Source organism: Anoplopoma fimbria, chromosome 2 (genome assembly GCF_027596085.1).
Source record: "Anoplopoma fimbria isolate UVic2021 breed Golden Eagle Sablefish chromosome 2, Afim_UVic_2022, whole genome shotgun sequence".
In the NCBI taxonomy this organism is placed as follows: domain Eukaryota; kingdom Metazoa; phylum Chordata; class Actinopteri; order Perciformes; family Anoplopomatidae; genus Anoplopoma; species Anoplopoma fimbria.
In genome coordinates, this window is record NC_072450.1 from 25,412,233 (window position 1) to 25,430,060 (window position 17,828).

Below are 17,828 nucleotides of genomic sequence, written 5' to 3' on the forward strand. Positions count from 1 at the left end.
CAAGTAAATGAAGTGGAGTCGAAAGTACAATATCTACGTTTGAAATGTAGCAACAAAGTAGCAAAAAAAAGTTCATGCACCTCAAAATTGCTCCTGAACATAGCACAATCTTTAAGTCATCATTCCACCACTAAGTGAAATTCAAGATAAAATGGGGTAAATTTAGAATTTAAAGTATTGACCGTATTGAGTGATCATTCAGTACCTTACAATAAGCCACACAATGAACATCTATAAAAACAAACACCTGTCAGTTTGTAAAATTAAACAGCCAAATACATACAGCTTAAAACGCAATAGTTAATAGTTGTCCATATGTTAGAAACTTTACAGGTGACCATGCTTCTGATACACTGGTGATAAAGTTTAATGTTTTCTGGGGCAGTTTAGGAAGCAGCTTTTGAAAGAGCAGCACATTATCACCACTGCCAATGCGTACAAAAAGGCTGGCACTCATTTATTTTACAATAGCCTCAATGCTTACTAGTAAAAGCCTTATTCACAGAGGACATGTTGACATGTCACAGTAGGAAAAGCACAGGTGTAAATTATAAAATAAAAAAACCGTTGGATTCAATTTAGCTGCTTTAGTTCCTGCTTAGTTCCTGCTGGCTCAGTAGCACCCTGTCATGGATGACTGGGACACTTGAATAGAATGAAGCCATGTTCTTTACCTACTTAAAGAGTTAGGATACCCTCTGTGAAAAAGCCCTGTTGTGTTTAACATTGAGGCTTTTTGACAAAAACCTATCAAAGTCCTTTGTAAATAATGTAATGATTCAGCTTTGAGCTACTGATTGTAAGTCCCTTTGGATAAAAGCGTCTGCTAAATGACTGTAATGTAATGTACAATATGTGCACGTTGTGCCACTAGATGGCAGCGAAGCACCAAATAATTATGCTACTCTGTACTGTTCCAATATCATATCTCTTTACTCCACCAAACTTATCATATCTACATTGTAGTTATTCATGCAAAGGGCCTGTCTTTTCTTTTTTCCTCTCCTGGCCTACTACTACTACCTTCCACTACCGTGGCACAACAACGAAACCCTTATACTCGTTAAAAACTTATTGACCTTACTATATGTGATAATGGGATATCCTTGAGTGATAGGCGTGCTAACTGGAAAAACATGTTCTTAATTGAAGGTTACTTGCACTAATGTCTTCATCATTTTAACAATAGTTAATACCTTCAATGTAGAGCAGATAATGTCGCCAGTAGCTCAGGACTGATGCTTGGTGGCGCCAGGTGGACTGTACAGGTTGGTATCAGCACATGAATGAGAGGAAGAAGGATGCCGGGCGTCGACAAAATCAAGCGTTGATAGTCCGTCCTTGAACCTACAAAACATACAGATTGACAATTGCTGTATCAAGTCAAACACTACAGCTGATTTTGACTTGTTTAAACTATTACACAATTTGCAACTTGACAGTTTTTTCCCAAGAGAATGAAAAGTCAATGGGCCTCATGCAAGAACATTTTCGTATGCTTATCTTAACTTTCTCTGAAAGTGTGCCATGTAAGATTCAACAAATGCTCCTAACTTCTGCTCATATTGTAAATGACTGGGGTAAACATGATGAAATCCACTGGTGAGTAAATTAGATATAAATTAGCATCATTCATGCACCGATTATACCATATAGGGCTACACATCTCCCCCATAATTCCTGAATTGTTCATTAATGAAAATGGCATCAAAGAATAAAAATAACTTTTTCAAGTTCTGAGAGTTTTGTCATAATTTTGGATATCCATAAAGGAAAAAACGATTTTAGCACCGTCAGCAGCAGAAGTAAGGGACCTGCTTAAGCCAAAGGGAGAAAATAACAAGTGCTGTTATTGTGGTGACACCTGAGGGTCGTTCTGTCACTGCATTAAAGAAGAAATGGTTGGATATGAAAATGGCTTCAATAAAACGTTTTGCCACAGCTAGGCAATCGATGACTGCAATGGGAAGGGGTCAAGGGGAAGTCTCCATCATAGAGATGCACTAAAGAATACGAGCACTAACAGGTGATGTTGTACTGTCGGCATAATAATGGATCGATTTGCATAAACCTGCATGTGAAGAACGATCCATCTGTCTCTGCCAATATCTGGACATGTTGAAAAGACACGCTCTCTATCAAAGGCCTCATGCACTTAGGGATCCAAAAGAAGTAAGTCAGCAATGACACGCCTTACTACACTTCTCACTGACATTATTATATACAGGGACAAATTAACCTTAAAATAGAGCATCATTTAGGTCACTTTGCAGTTTGAGATGTTCATTTAAACATTGTAGTGTTATACAGTTTATAATTTCATTTGCAGAGTCAAACAGGAAAATGTCAACATAATTATGAAGTGTATTTTCTAAAGGATTTTCTAACACCAAAATCTCTTCAAAGTAATGACGTATACGATCCATTAATGGAAGATTTAGGCTTGGATAACAGCAGACTAACTACACATGGCTCCTGGGACAGGTCTGGACGTCTGTAAATTGTGTTCGTACCTAAGAGAAAATTGAAATAACAAGAAAATTGGAGAATGAGTTCTCAGAAATCACTCGTACAATCCACTTAAGAACGAATCCATTTGTACCGGTGGTTCTTGGATGAGGCCAATTGTGTTTTACCCCCTTATTGCCTGAAGAAGGTTATTTCTCTTGATATTTTATTTTCTACAATGAGGTAGTACAAGTTTGACTGTTGTGTGTCTTTTCCGGTTGGGTGTTTTCCCTATTTTGTATATTGTGTGGTTGAGATCTGTAATAGATAGCCGACTTCAATATGCATCACTTTATAGTGTCAAACGTTGTTACAGCCCGTTTCACAACAAAAACACTACATAAAATAATAAAGGATGAAAATGTAATTCACTGTGTGCGTCACCATGTCTCTGTGACGTCAGATGTGTTTATGTCGGAATTAAATCACCGTTCAATTGCACTTTTCCTTGTCAGAAGAAGTATTTATCTACAGTACAATTGATTGCAGCATAAGCCATTTTGCCTTGTTGCACTTTTGCAAAAAAATGGGGTAACATTATGTTAAGTCGGGACTATGTTATGGCAAAAGGTCTCTAACTAGCATTGGCTAATTTACTCGCAAAAAACTAATTCTAATTTTCATTTACGTTTTACATATTTTGCATAAAACGACCCACTAAAACAAATACAGTACCAGTCAAAAGTTTGGACACACCTTCTCATTCAACTACTTTGAAGAATCTAAAATATAAAACATATTCTGGTTTGTTGAGCATTTGTTTGTTTACCACATAATTCCATATGTGTTCCTTCATAGTTTGGATGTCTTCAATATTAATCTACAATGTAAAAACAAATAAATAAAAAAAATAAAGAAAAACCATTGAATGAGAAGGTGCGTCTAAACTTTTGACTGGTACTGTATTCGATGTGCTTGTTATTTAAAAGAAACAATACAATGTGAAGGTGCCAGAAAACACCAGGGAATGCAGTCTTAATTCAAAACTCCCATAACTACTGCATGAAACAAGAGTCCCTGTCACCAAAATGAGTGGCTATGTTATGTAAGTTATTTGTATTGTGTTTTGTGCCCTTTTAAATTTTCACCCACCTGAAACAACGGGAAACATATTTGTGGGAGGCAGACCTGTGGCTTCACACAGCCTCACACAGTCCAGAGTAGAAAGTCGAATCCACAGTGCTGCACTTCCCCCTACTGTCCATTGGTTAAAACACACCTCCGAGGAAGTTAGTATTAAATGATCCTTTTATTTCATCGCTTTTAGTAGGACAGTGCATGTGCAAGTCCAAGAAATTACCAAAATAAAAACAATTATGACCAAATAAACAAAAATGTGACCTACATTCTGTGTGCCCCATACACTTTCTCTTAAAAAAAAGACCAAATTCTGACAAATGGACAGATTTTCTGAGTTCAGGTTCAAGCATTCCAAGTTGTATGTGCTTTTGTATTTTTCAATTAAGAGTCTGAGTGTTAAAGGACTTTCAATTCAAACATCATTAGCTGCCTTGATATCAGTTTTTGGTTTGAGTCACTCTGAAACAAGAGCTTATATGTATCTAATTCTAGACAAATACCAGAATGTCCACTATTTACAACCACTGGACATTGACTTCATCTTAGCTGAAAGCAGTCTTACAGTTAACATTTTCTAAATAACTCCTTTAAAGAACTGTACACCGTAATAGCTCAAGGATTATTTTTTTGTGGATATCAGTCAATCCTCCTGTGAAAGTGTCCCTGTACGAAGCATTGAACCATTTAATTGCTCGGGTTAGGAGTGTCAATTAAGTGACTGAAGAAACATGAAATCAATATGATGGTAAAGAGATTGTCGGGCAATTAATTTGGGTTCGGTTTTATTTCTTATTTTTGCCCAACAAATGTATTTTATCCGATCATTCTGAATCCAGATATTAAGATTAAGAACCTCAAAATGTTGAATAAATTACTATAAGTAGCATCCACTTTCATTCAAGCTTTTCAAAACATTAATTGTTTAAAGTGAAAGCTATTATAGTGTCCAAAATGAAACCATGCACACACCAACAACATCCGAAACTGTGGAACAGATTTGTGTGTGTGCACCGCATTATAGGAGGCAGCCTATTTTTGTAAAGTATTATATTTTGTGCAAGTCTGCAGAAAAAGCAGATAACACTGCTCAAGCTAAGCAGTGCCAAACATTATCCCTTCCCATCCCATGCCTGAAGGACTGACTGAACAAAAGTTAAATAAGTCTTTCCGTGAGTTCTGAAAATGTACAACCAACTCAAGTTAAATTCACTAAACTCGTGATAATTATTTCAACAGATTTAAGGTTTTAAGATGAAGAGTCCAAGCGTTCTGGTGGTTTGCATTCTTATCATTATTACAAAGAATGCATGCTTGGAAGAAAGCATGCTCCATCTGATGAGTTTACTCTCAGCAGTACATTCAGCTCATCATTTCAAGTCAAAGGACTTAAAGTACGAGGAACTCCTGAAAATGTTAAGTTGAATTAACTTGAAAATATTAAATTGTGTATATTTCCATTATGTTAATGACAAAATATCAGAAAAAAAATAGAAGTCATGTATGATGTTTTACAGTGTTGTCATATATATATATATATATATATATATATATATATATAGTTATTTCATGCCACATCTTTAGGGACTCAGTTATCCCAGGATTACAGTTATCTTAAAGCTGGTTAGATACTTTATTAAGTTTAGTTTAAACCAACCAGGTATTGTTTATTGGGCAGCATGCTCTAATCCCTCAGACAGGCAGGGGCCAAGCTCCCTTTAACCTTCAGTAACTGCAAGGTTTTATCATTTATCTTATTTTATTTTTATTTTCTACTCGCTGCATGTTTAAATAGTAATGTACTGCACTTAAATTGAGTTAACAATTTTCGCTCATTGCACTGGCATTGCTTTGAGTTTCTATTTTAATAAGATGTAAGGTTGTTACAGATACCAAATCCTCCTTTCTTGCTTTAACAGAAACCAAAATCCATCTGACATTTTCAACACAGAACAAGCTTCACAGCGACAGAGGGAGATTATCAAATAAATAAATAATTACATGCAACGCAGTGCAGTGATATTCCAAAATCACTCGAGCCCACAGCAGTCAGATTGCATAGCCTAATCAGGTGCAATGATTATTGTTTTTTTGCAAGTAGAAGGATTAAAGAAAACCACTAACAGAAATCGTTAAATTGCATAACTAACTGTGATATGTAACTGTCATTCTATCCTTTATTCATTTTGAATTTCCCACCAAAAAACAACATTTAACCATTTAGCAGAATATGTTATTTTGAGTCTCAGAATAAATTACCTTAAAATGGATGTTTTACTGTGGCACAGTCAACCCTCAACTGTTTTCCTAAAACGGTGCTCTTTTTGAAAAATGAACCCTCTAACAGAGCCATTAACAGAATTGACCAATTATCTTCATGCGTCAGTGCATTGAAAGCTGCTTGAACTTGTTCGGTCTATCAGGGGTGAGTCTAGAACCCAGGGAAGTAGATCACCAATCAATTTTCTTTCAGCAATTTACAAGACAACATGCAGTTGCAAAGCCTCTTGATGCAGTCACGCTATCTACAATGATTGATTTAACATCCTAAGCCCCAATTCACCATGAGTCATTAACACATCCATAGCCAAGTTTAGACATAGATGGCAATCATCAGGTCAAATGTGCTCTTGCATCTTTACCAGTATCCTCCAACACAACCAAAGTAGAGGTGGTGTTGTTTTGCACAGCCATTTACGTCTGTTCCTTTAAATTATGAGCCTATGAGGATAAGGCTGCATGTTTTTCTGGATAGGAACCAAATTCAGATGGAGCCGGAAGACAAGTAGGTGCTGAATGGGGCAGAGTGACGGGAACTCAAAGCAAAAAAAAAAAAAAAAAAAAAAGCACAACAAGAAAGCAGCACTGCAACTATGGTGGTCTGGTAGGGGATGAATGGAAGTGAGCACAGAACTGAGAGGATGACAAGGGAATTGGGAAAAGATGTGCCGGCAGCTGGGACAGTCAGGTGATGGGGAAAGAAGGTAAAGACTGAGGGATGGATGGAAAATGGCAATAATGACGGGACCTGGGGAATAGGGGATGTGGCTGAAGTGGAGGGATTGAGATACTGAGACATGGCGATGTAAATCTTTAAAAGGGGCCAATAATATGACTTTTCTTTTTTTTTTTCAACTTCTTTTTGACTGTTTTCTGGGCAACAGTGTAAGTTGATAGAAGAGGGGTTTTCAAACTGCGAGAGGTGTCTCTTCTGCTTTACTCAACAGCATAACAAGGAGCATGTCTGAGTAAAAGATTTGGCAGGATTTTTCTCCGAGGCGGAGTCCACGCTGACAGACTTTGAAAACCCCTGGCATAGAAATAATAAGCTGTACAAGGCTTTGTGTTTACACACAAAACTTAATTGGATCTTTTCATGGAATTTGTTGGCAAAGAAAAATTGAAAATTACTACACATGTCTAACAACCAATAAACTGATTATCATGACCAAGGACAAATTATGTTTAAATGTTAATGAGAATATAACTTATCTGTCTCTATTTTATTAACATTTATTCAAAGGTTTGCTACGCAGCAGAACTCAAAGTGCATCCCAGTTCCTGATAGTGTTGACAAATGTGAAAAGGTCACAATAGATGTGTTGAATTACGCCTTGTCATGACAAACCAGTTACCAATGATTTTAGCTCCCTGCATCTGGAAAATGAGGACTTGGCTGAGATGTGGCCTTCAGGACTTTTAGCTATCTCTGCACTTTATCTTCACCAGTGTTTGACAGAAAAGAAAATGCATTAGTCTGCTATAGGAAAATAAGTTCCACTGCAGATAGAGTACCAAGGCTTCAATGCAACAAATCTGCCATGAAGCCTAACTGAAACTGACCTTTATAAAGTCACAAGATTTGGTTCCAAAGTGACACTTTTTCCGGAAAAAAAGCAGGGTGATTTACTGGCACAAATCAAGCACGATCTCTGTTGGCATCTTCCTATGAATTTAAAGCTACTGAAACGAAATTCAAAGTGAGGTTTTCCCAAAACTGAAGCATGGGAGCATATAAAAACTGCACAGAATCTCAGTAATAACTCAGTGATGAGGCAGTGCTCACTCTGAGAAATGAGGCATTCTCCTTCTGCAAAATATGGGCTCAAATAACTCCACTGCACTCATTCAAGAGTGTTACCGCACAGAGAATAAATGCGTTTTGACATACCAAACATATTTTAATCAACGCCTGGATAAGACAGAATGAATCACTGTACTGTGTTACACATCCTGGTGCTCCTATTGTTGTTTCTGCACAGTAAGAACAAAGGGGCTGTCAGTGACAGACAGTATTAAATATTGTCAAACACCTACAGCCTATTTGCTATTTAATATGTACTCTGCAGGCCAGAGAATGTATGCAGGCTAATAATATCTCAGTCAGAAACATCATCCGACCCAGAGAGTGAGCGGTGGTGATTTCACCAGAGGCTGAAAGATTCAGACCTGAGCGGTCGGCTGATCCAGCGCTATGAAACGGCACAATTTCAAATTGATTCTGAAATAGGAAAGCGCTATTCACACGGAGCCACTGGTCTGTAACTCTGGGCTGTCCTCGAGTGGCTGTGCACACTCAACATGCCCTGTACATCTGTGTGGGTTTCATGTAAGGACATCGGATTGGCGGCTGCAATGAGGCAAAGCATGTACGTTTCCGGCCTTCAGCAGCTGCCTTTTGGCAATCTACAGGTGCGTGCATCTGTCCTGTGAGCTTGCACGACTGGGATACACGTTGAGAGGAGGCCTGTGTCATGATGCGCTCGTCAGACGATTGTGTTCCCAACACCAGAGGAGACGTAATGGGAGTGGACAAGCCTGGGAAAGGATCAGTGAGCAATGAGCATTCTCCAGCTGAGAAGAGACGGGAGAAAAATGCTGGGCTGAGACCAAAACAATGTAAGCGATAACAGTCATCAAACACACCCTATTTAAAAGTCTGGGCTGAAAATGGGATCAGACTGAAATGAAGCTCCAGTATCAGTGATATGGAAACAATTGACCGACCAGATTAGCAGCATTGTCATGAGTGACCACGGCTGTGTGTAGTGTTTTTAGTATCTATTTAAGTCAATGGCCGTTCAGTCATTTTGTACAGTGGGTACAGAAAGTATTCAGACCCCTTTAAATCTTTCACCCTTTGTTTCATTGCAGCCATTTGCTAAAATCGAAAAAGAAAGTTTGGCTAACAGTTAAGTGAAGGCAATTTTTGCAATTTTTGCAATAAAAGGTTTGACAAAGTCTGCCGTCAGGTTCTAGATTTTCTAACGCCTTTAAACATGTGCAGGAGTCTAGTTTTCTCCCCAGACAACTTGAATTGCAATATACTGAAAGGATATTATGGAATTATAGCCCGATGTCGCAAAAGCCAGTAAGAGCCAGAGCCCTGACCTAAACCCAATTGAGCATCTCTGGAGAGACCTGAAAATGGCTGTCCACCAATTCTTCCTCACCATCCAACCTGACAGAACTGGAGAGGATCTGCAAGGAAGAATGGCAGAGGATCCCCAAATCCAGGTGTGAGAAACTTGTTGCATCATTCCCAAGAAGACTCATGGCTGTACTAGCTCAAAGGGGTGCTTCTACTCAATACTGAGCAAAGGGTCTGAATACTTATGACCATGTGATATTTCAGTTTTTCTTTTTTAATAAATTTGCAAAAATTTCTACATTTCTGTTTTTTTCTGTCAAGATGGGTTGCTGAGTGTACACTCTGCTTAACGCCATAAAGCTAGGGTGGGCGAAAACAGCCGTTGAGATTTCTCCCATCTCCCTACTGCTCTCTGGCCTCTCCCTGCCACGCTACCTGCTGTAGCTCCTCCCACCGAACGTCAGTTTGGCTGCGTTCATGTGAATTCAGTTACATTGATAGGAAGGACGAAACACGCAGGGACGCACCAACGTCGTTGCCAAGGTGACCGGACAGTCCCACAGCCAATAAGAACGGAGAATCGGAGCCTCGCTCTGATTGGTCAAAGTGTACATGCACTGTGGCAATTTTTGGGTGTGTGCCCCTACAGAGGCAGGGGAGAAACAAAGTTATGAGCAGATATTCTCAGAGCACTTCACCTTACATATAGCTGACTGGCTATTAGGACAGTTTTTCCAAATATTACAGTAAAGAAATTAATTAATTAATTTCCCAAGATGGGTTGCTAGCTTTAATGCGAAAAAAATATGAACTTTTTCGATTTTAGCAAATGGCTGCAATGAAACAAAGAGTGAAAAATTTAAAGGGGTCTGAATACTTTCCGTACCCACTGTATGTCAGGACAGAGGACAAGCCCTTGACCAGATGTGCTGACTGCTCCGGTAACAGGGACACAGCTTCAGGGTCTCCAGAGGACTCAGTGGGACTGGTTTCATGATGACAAACATCAGCAATAAAATGTTCTGGTCCCCTGAGAGACTCTGACTATCACTCAGACCGTCCACTTAGTCCTGTTCAGAGCAGACAGCAAAATCCACGATACTGCACTGTGCCATGATGGGTTTAAGATATATCATCCCATATACTGGATGGTGTATTATTAGAAATACTGAAAGGAACTAAAGGAAAAGTCACGTTTTCAGAAGATTTGCTTCCTTGCCAAGAGTTATATGTGAAGATTGATACTAAGCTACACTGGCTCTGTTCAAAGTAGAAAAAATATGCCTACTCTAAACTCTCAAGATGTGTCACATGGCATCTCATTCAGTACACTGACAATTATGTAAAACAATGATTTGTGTTGTACAGATAGATACAGGTAGAGACTTCATGGGCGGATAAAGGGTGGAGATGGAATAAAGATGAATACTAATATGGATATAGATCAAAGGTTTGGAATCAGCTGTTACATTGATGTTCTTCTTTCTTCTTTAATAAGGGCTATTTTAACAATGGTAAAAAAACATTATTATTCAGACAACAAATATATTATTTAGGTTTTAAGCAGTTTTGGCCCCAAGAAAATAACAATTAAAGCTGGGGTAGGCTTTTTTTGCAACATCGGGCTATAATTCCATAATATCCTTTCAGTATATTGCAATTCAAGTTGTCTGGGGGAGAAAACTAGACTCCTGCACATGTTTAAAGGCGTTAGAAAATCTAGAACCTGACGGCAGGCTTTGTCAAACCTTGAGGTTTATTGCAAAAATTGCCTTCACTTAACTGTTAGCCAAACTTTCAGCATCACACATTATGGAAAGTTTGTGTCTGATTCATGCTTTAGAGACGTTCATTATGTGGTGTAGTGGGAGGGTAACATGCTTTGATTTGTGGCTCTGTCCCTTGCATGGACACAGCAGTTCATCTCCAGCGTGTTCAGAATTCAGAGCTCATTTAACAGAATGTTATAAGGTAGAGATGTAGGAGCTACCTGGTGCTCCTTTAGACATCAATCGAATCACTCATCCAAGAATTGAAATCAAAGTTTTGCTAAATTAAATTATTTGACAGCACAGAATCATTACGGTTCCAGTTTATATCCAATACATATAAATGGTGTTACCAATAATGTTGTAACACTGGAAGAAAGTAGCTGCATGCTAACCGTTAGCTCCTACCTATTGGGGTTTGTTGAGGCTACAATGTACCTCAGCTAATAACCAGCTGTGCATAATGAAGACTCATTTATCAGAAATATTAACTCCTTAAACAAAATGCTAATATTTAACTTCGTTTTAACATGAATTTTGTTGCAGTTTATTTTTATACATTTGATGAGCATGTTTTTGAAATTTTAAACGAGAAAACCCAAAACACTTGAAAAGAACTTTACAAATATATTAATAGGAATGTGAACCTCATCCGTTCATATGCCATTTAAACGATTCTGAGGGAGAATGGTCCCATTGGTAACAGCTACAGATGAACAATTAGTCAATTATTCCATAAGCCCATCAACAGAAAATTATCTGACAACAATTTTGATAAACGATTAATCTTTTCAATCATTTTTGAGGCAAAAAGAGCCAAGGATTACATTGTTCCATGCCTCCCAGTTATGAGTATTTGCTGCTATCCAATTGAATATATTTGGATTTGGGTTGTTCCAGCCAAACATGCCATTTGATCAGCTTGGAAACAGTGATGTCCATTATTCACCAGTTTCTTACATTTTATATACCAAGCAATTCATTGAGAATATGATCACCAGATTAATCAATGAAAAACATTGTTTTATTTGCAGCCCTGTATAAACTTTTTATCAGCTTTGTCCTAATGTTCTAATACTGTAATCTGCATTAAAAGTGCATCCAGTAGGACACGTCACCCCTGCAAAATCTGTTATGCATTAACTCCACACTATCACTGCCGGCAGTTATTTCTGTATTGTTGCGAACTGTAAATAAAATGATCCAAAAACATTAATAAACTCCTTTTCAGACCATTGCTTATGATGAATAAACGCAAACCTTTTTCAAACTTGTTTTACACGTGTGCACTGCAGTGACATGTGGAACTTTCAAAGAGGATGTTTTATGTCGCAGCATTAAAAACACAAGTGTGAAAAAAAAGCAAGGCCCTCGTTAATGTTATCAGTAGCATTGGGCTTTTGCAAATTTCCCCGCTGTGGGACTAATAAAGGATTATCTTATCTTATCTTTTCCTACTATAACATGACGGAAATGTGTTTCTTGTTTTTTCTTAAGGGAATGGACTGGATAATGCATCTGAAATACTTCTCATTTTCTTTTGTGTTGGCTGCAAAGGAAAGCTCTAAGCCTATTTAGCCTCAACCCTCATCTGAAGCTTCCTAATAGACATGCAGGCAGTGTGTGTAGCCGCATACACGACACGCTGTAGCTTTTCCCCCACTGGTAAATGCATTTTGTAAATGGCGAACTTAAAATAGGAGCCACACACAAAGCATCAAACAGCTCTGTTTAGTAGATTCATAAAGATGTTATGTAAACCTGGGCAGCCCTGAGGACAACATACACATAGAGACACATCTAGGTGATGGATTTTTACTGGGTTTTCAGACTTATTCTACACATGCATATAAAGTGTGATTGTGAAATAAACATGTATACGTACAACCCTAAATGTAAAGGTGAATTAGTTCCATTAGCAGTGTCAAGTTACTGCTTCTACTCAGGTTTTCTCCTCATATTGAGCTCTAAGCATTGAAATGGCATGGTTGTCCTCCTTCTCGATTGGACAGATACCTGCTGTCAGAGAATTTTGGCTTGGCCCATCAACAGTTGCTGTCCTTTCCACTGTTGGTCGTCCCTCTTTTAGAGGACAAAGCCGCGGCGGTGCATTTCATCTCCCGGTTGGACAGCACCGCAGGTTTGTGGTAGCAGCTCCTCAGCCCCTTCCGGAAGCGTATGGTGAACAGGCCATAGATGATTGGGTCCAGGCAGGCGTTGAAAAGCCCGAAGATGAACAGGATGTGGGTGAGAGAATGGGAGACTTTCCCCTCCAGGTCGTCCGGAAAGAACCAGTACCACAAACCCAACAGGTAGTACGGAGTCCAGCAGACTATGAAGCAGATCACTATGACAATGCTCATTTTCAGAGTTCTCATTCTGGCTTTGGGGATGTTGTTCTTGGAGCAACGGAGATGTGGCTCGTTGGAGGACACTGAAGGAAAGAGAGAGAGAGAGTCCAGTATTAACGGACGGATGGGATGGGAGCATGCAACATGGTGACTAAAATGGTCTTTTTCTGACCCACTCCTCTATGTTCTGACCAACAGAACCAGGATATGAACTTACTGTTATTTGTTGTCATCCATTTGGAGATCTGGATGAAGATCCTGGTGTAGCAGATTATCATTATGACCAGTGGCAGAAGGAAGAGGCAGGAGAAGGTGAACATGTTGTAGGCTGTTTCCTGCCAGTGAGTGAAGAAGCTGCCCCTAGTGGTGCACTGGGTAAAGTTCGTTGGATATGTGATGCTCACAATATGGAAAATGAACATCTGTGGAATTAAAATGGAAAACTATAAGGATAGCATTTTGCTGGCGGCAGCTGTCATGCAGTATATTCTTTGCCCTGATGGTTCGGCAGAGGTTGGATGGAAAGATTAAAGCATTATGTTTGTTTGACCATAAAGCCCAGTATAGGAGTCACATTCATGTAGGTCAAATGCCAGTGTTTGATGGAAATTCATAATTATATATTTTATTATAATATTGCTTTTTGTTCCAATCAACAGTCCAAAAGCAAACGATATTCAGCTAACTAATCTAAAAGAAAAGCATTAAATCATCAGCGAATGTTTGTATATTTTTGCAAAAGGATTGATTAATTATCAAAAATAATTGCAGATTAGTTTGCAATCATTTCAGATGTAATCTAATTGCATCTGCATCATGAACCTGATCAACAGTGTTAAATGCTAAGCTGCCATACGTCTCAATGTTTACAGTGAAGCATTCATACCGCCAGGATTAGGGATTCAACATCACAACATCTCCTACAACCCAGCACTCCTCTCCGAAATCCGTTGATTTGGTCTTTAACTCAACTAAACAACCTTTCTCGTAAAACCAGTGTCACCTGGTCTTACCTGAGGGATGGAGAACAAGGCGCTCATAGTCCACGCCACCACCAGCATGACCCGGTTCCTCCTCCGCGCCATGCTGATGGCCAGAGGGTTGAGGATGGCCGACTGTCTGTCCAGACTGATCACCACGGTGACAAAGGCACAGGAGTACATGGCCTGCAGCTTGAGGAACATCAGGAGCCTGCAGGCCAGGTCGCCGGCCAGCCACTGGACGGTGATGTTCCACACGGCGTCCACGGGCATCACGATGAAGGTGACCAAGAGATCGGCCACAGTCAGATTGATTATCAGAACTCGGACATGGGACTTGGGCTTGTGGCTGTTGGCCGCCCACAGCACAGCCAAATTGCATAAAGTTGAAATGCCACACAGGATGAAGGTGACGATCACTCGGACTTTGGCCGCCGTGGAGAAGGTGGGCAGCTGCGGTGCTCCACTGTCCACTGACGTCCAGTTACAGTGGGGAGGAGACAGCCAGTCACAGCTGCCGTCGAGGTCACATCCTGAGCTCTGCTGATACTCCGTGACTGCCGGATCACAGGAGACGTTCATCTTCTGACCCTCTCCAGGGAGTCAGCGTTTGTCGCTCAGCTACATGGGCCGGCGGTGCCTGGGGCAGGGAGATAAGGCAAAATACATCTACATGAGCCTTTTGCGTGAAGTTGGTGCAATATATTAATTTGCATGGATTTGCATAAGGAGGCTGAGAGAATAGTTATGTGAGTGATACAGTGGGTAGGGCACATCTCTCTCTCTCTCTGTCTCTCTCTCTCTCTTTCTCTGTTGCTCACTGATTTGGAAATATGCTATGATTGCCCTTTGTGCATAAGGGGGTCTCCAGACTCCAGAATATGAAGCACCAACAGTAACACCTGACAACCAAGTTACTCACACTCTTAAAAACAATATTATCCTTGTGGACAAAAGGAAACATACAACCATCTTTGACGGTGCAAATTGCAAAAGGAAAAAAATATATATATATATATATATATATATATAATAGCTTCGAATTTATTTTTTTTACAATAATGCAAAGGAACAGCCAAGTCTCACATCCAATGAATTGAATATATTACTATCTTGAATTAAGTTTGGTGTCTACGCTTGATATCAAGAATGCTTCAAAACAATAGAACCATCAAGGGTGGCAACAAAGGGTCACATAACAAAACACTGCATGTTACAGTACACTATTTACACAATTTTTCTCTCTTTTTTTGCAAAGCTAAAATGCAAAGCAATATATGTACATTAACATATAAATACAAGAAATAGCCAGAAGAGACTCACATTTACGTGGAGCGATGCATTCCCCACATCAGATAGTGATGAAAACAAAGTGCAATCCTCTCTCTGGAAGTCCCGGACCCTCCTTATGATGAGCACACCACCGACCTTCTGGGTGGTCTCCGGTCCTCCTTCAGGAGTTGATCAGACGCGGCTGGTTCTCCATCCTGGTGCGCGCGTCCGTGGCTCTGTGGGCGCGTCTACGAGGTCTTCATCCCATCAGCGTCAGTTCAACAAACCCGGAGCTCTGGCAAAGTTTCTAATTTTAACTCTGGCCGGAGTAAATTTGATGAGACACCGCAGACCCTAGTAGCTCTTTATAACTGCAGTAATTAGGTGCTGCATGGTCGAGCGATGATACAAGGGAGTGGACGCAATTACATTACATTACATTACAGTCATTTAGCAGACGCTTTTATCCAAAGCGACTTACAATAAGTGTCTTCAACATAGGTATTCAAGAGAACTACTAGTCACCAGAAGTCATAAGTGCATCTCCTTTCTTAAACAAGCATCTAAGAGCAGAAACCAGAGCAAAAGTGCAACAAACTAATACGAATACAATAAGTGCAGAAATAAACTAATACGAATACAATAAGTGCAACAAACTAATATGAATACAATAAGTGCAACAAATTAATACGTATACAATAATTGCAGAAACAAACTAATATGAATACAATAAGTGCAACAAATTAATACGTATACAATAATTGCAGAAACAAACTAATATGAATACAATAAGTGCTAAGTGGAAGGCTCAGGGTAGTACTTCTTGAAGAGGTCTATCATCAAACTCCACGCTTAACACCTTCAAGAATGTGTCTCCAGCTATAGTGGGAGCAGAATCAGAGATCAGAGTCTTCTAGTTTTAACTCTGGCCGGAGTAAATTTGATGAGACACCGCAGCCCCTAGTAGCTCTTTATAACTGCAGTAATTAGGTGCTGCATGGTCGAGCGATGATACAAGGGAGTGGACGCAATTACATTACATTACAGTCATTTAGCAGACGCTTTTATCCAAAGCGACTTACAATCAGTAGTATATTACATATCATTCACCCATTCACACACTGATGACAGGGCTACCATGCAAGGTGCCACCATCAGACTCTAACTAACATTCATGCAACATCCAGTCCACACCGATGGCAAGCCTTCGGGAGCAACTTTTAGCAACAATTACAAGAATACGCGCAAAATAAACGAATGCAATCCAAATTTAAGAATATGGTGCAGTTTGTAAGGGCTCTCTCAGAGTGCTGGTCATTTAAAGGCCATATTTTGTGTTGTTGCATGAGATGGCGTGCATTGTACTACCACATGTTTCTTTATGTGTTATTTATTCATTGTGACAAACTCCACCAGTAGCGTTTTCACATATGATACACAATGTTATTGTTTACATAATCAAAGCAAGAGGGACACATTTACCCCTTCCAGTCTTACATGCATAAACTCAGGCAGGCCAATGATAGGAAGAAAGTTTTCACAGGTAATATTGAGTTGTGCAGTTTTATTTGCCAGGGGATTATTGCCAGTGTTCAAAGCATGCAAAATTACATTTGGTTTTGAATTGGGTGAACCAGGTGCCACACTGTGTATCACATGACTACCAGTGAGTGAAATTTGTTGCTGGCAGTGATAAACCCACGGAGAATTCCGATCCAACTCTGCAGTTTCCATATTGGTCTTTTTGGCGACTTTCAGCACATTGTTTTGGTTGTACAGCCCTGCAGCTTTACTGTTCTGGTTAACTCTCACCGTTGTCGTTGGCTCCAGACATGCCAGGCAGATGTTTCAGCCAACGCACCGACTAAAACCAAGGTACAGACAAAGTAAGTGACCAGCTGAAGACTATAGTTTTCTTAGGGGTAGGTGGAGACCAAAAGCAGAGCTTCAAAGGATAGTGAACATTGCAGGTAGCCAGAAGCCCCTGAGTGTAACAATGTTATAGATATGTGTGCGATTACACACAAGAAAAAGGTCACCAGTAAGTAAGCCACGTACACTCAAACACCCCACACGCATTATGTTGAAAACAAAAACACCCGGCTGACTTGGCTTTTACGGCACATTATCAAACACCTGCACTATACGCGTACATAATATGAGCTCTTTATATGAAGTAACAAAATAAGTTGTATGTGTGCTTCCCACATGGACAATTGAGAAAAAAAAAGGGAACAAAAAGGTGATTAGTGAAAGACATTACTGAAAAAAACACAGCCAGGAGTGAAAGATCTAGCATCTGTTCAAAAAAATCACAAGTGTTGACCTAAGCCACGTTGATTAGATATGATAAAACAAATTGATAACTTTTAAACCAGAATTCCTCTATGAACCACAAACTGCTAGTTTAGAAAAAAATGGTCTTCATTATAAACTGCAATGATGAGCAAAAGCAAATCCACTGAATGATATGCATATGTGGACATATTTTCCTTTTCCT

The 17,828-nt window shown here is 39.6% G+C and overlaps 1 protein-coding gene across 1 annotated transcript; it reads right to left on the minus strand.

The window, feature by feature from the left end:
- Window positions 1-12,769: 12,769 nt before the first annotated feature.
- LOC129100380 (putative gonadotropin-releasing hormone II receptor) lies at window positions 12,770-15,459 on the minus strand. Its single transcript, XM_054609993.1, has 4 exons — window positions 15,380-15,459; window positions 14,090-14,696; window positions 13,294-13,498; window positions 12,770-13,159 (listed from the first exon to the last, which is right to left on the minus strand). The coding sequence occupies exons 2-4, from the start codon at window positions 14,636-14,638 to the stop codon at window positions 12,771-12,773; spliced, it is 1,143 nt and encodes a 380-aa protein (XP_054465968.1). The 5' UTR covers window positions 14,639-14,696; window positions 15,380-15,459; the 3' UTR covers window position 12,770.
- Window positions 15,460-17,828: the final 2,369 nt, after the last annotated feature.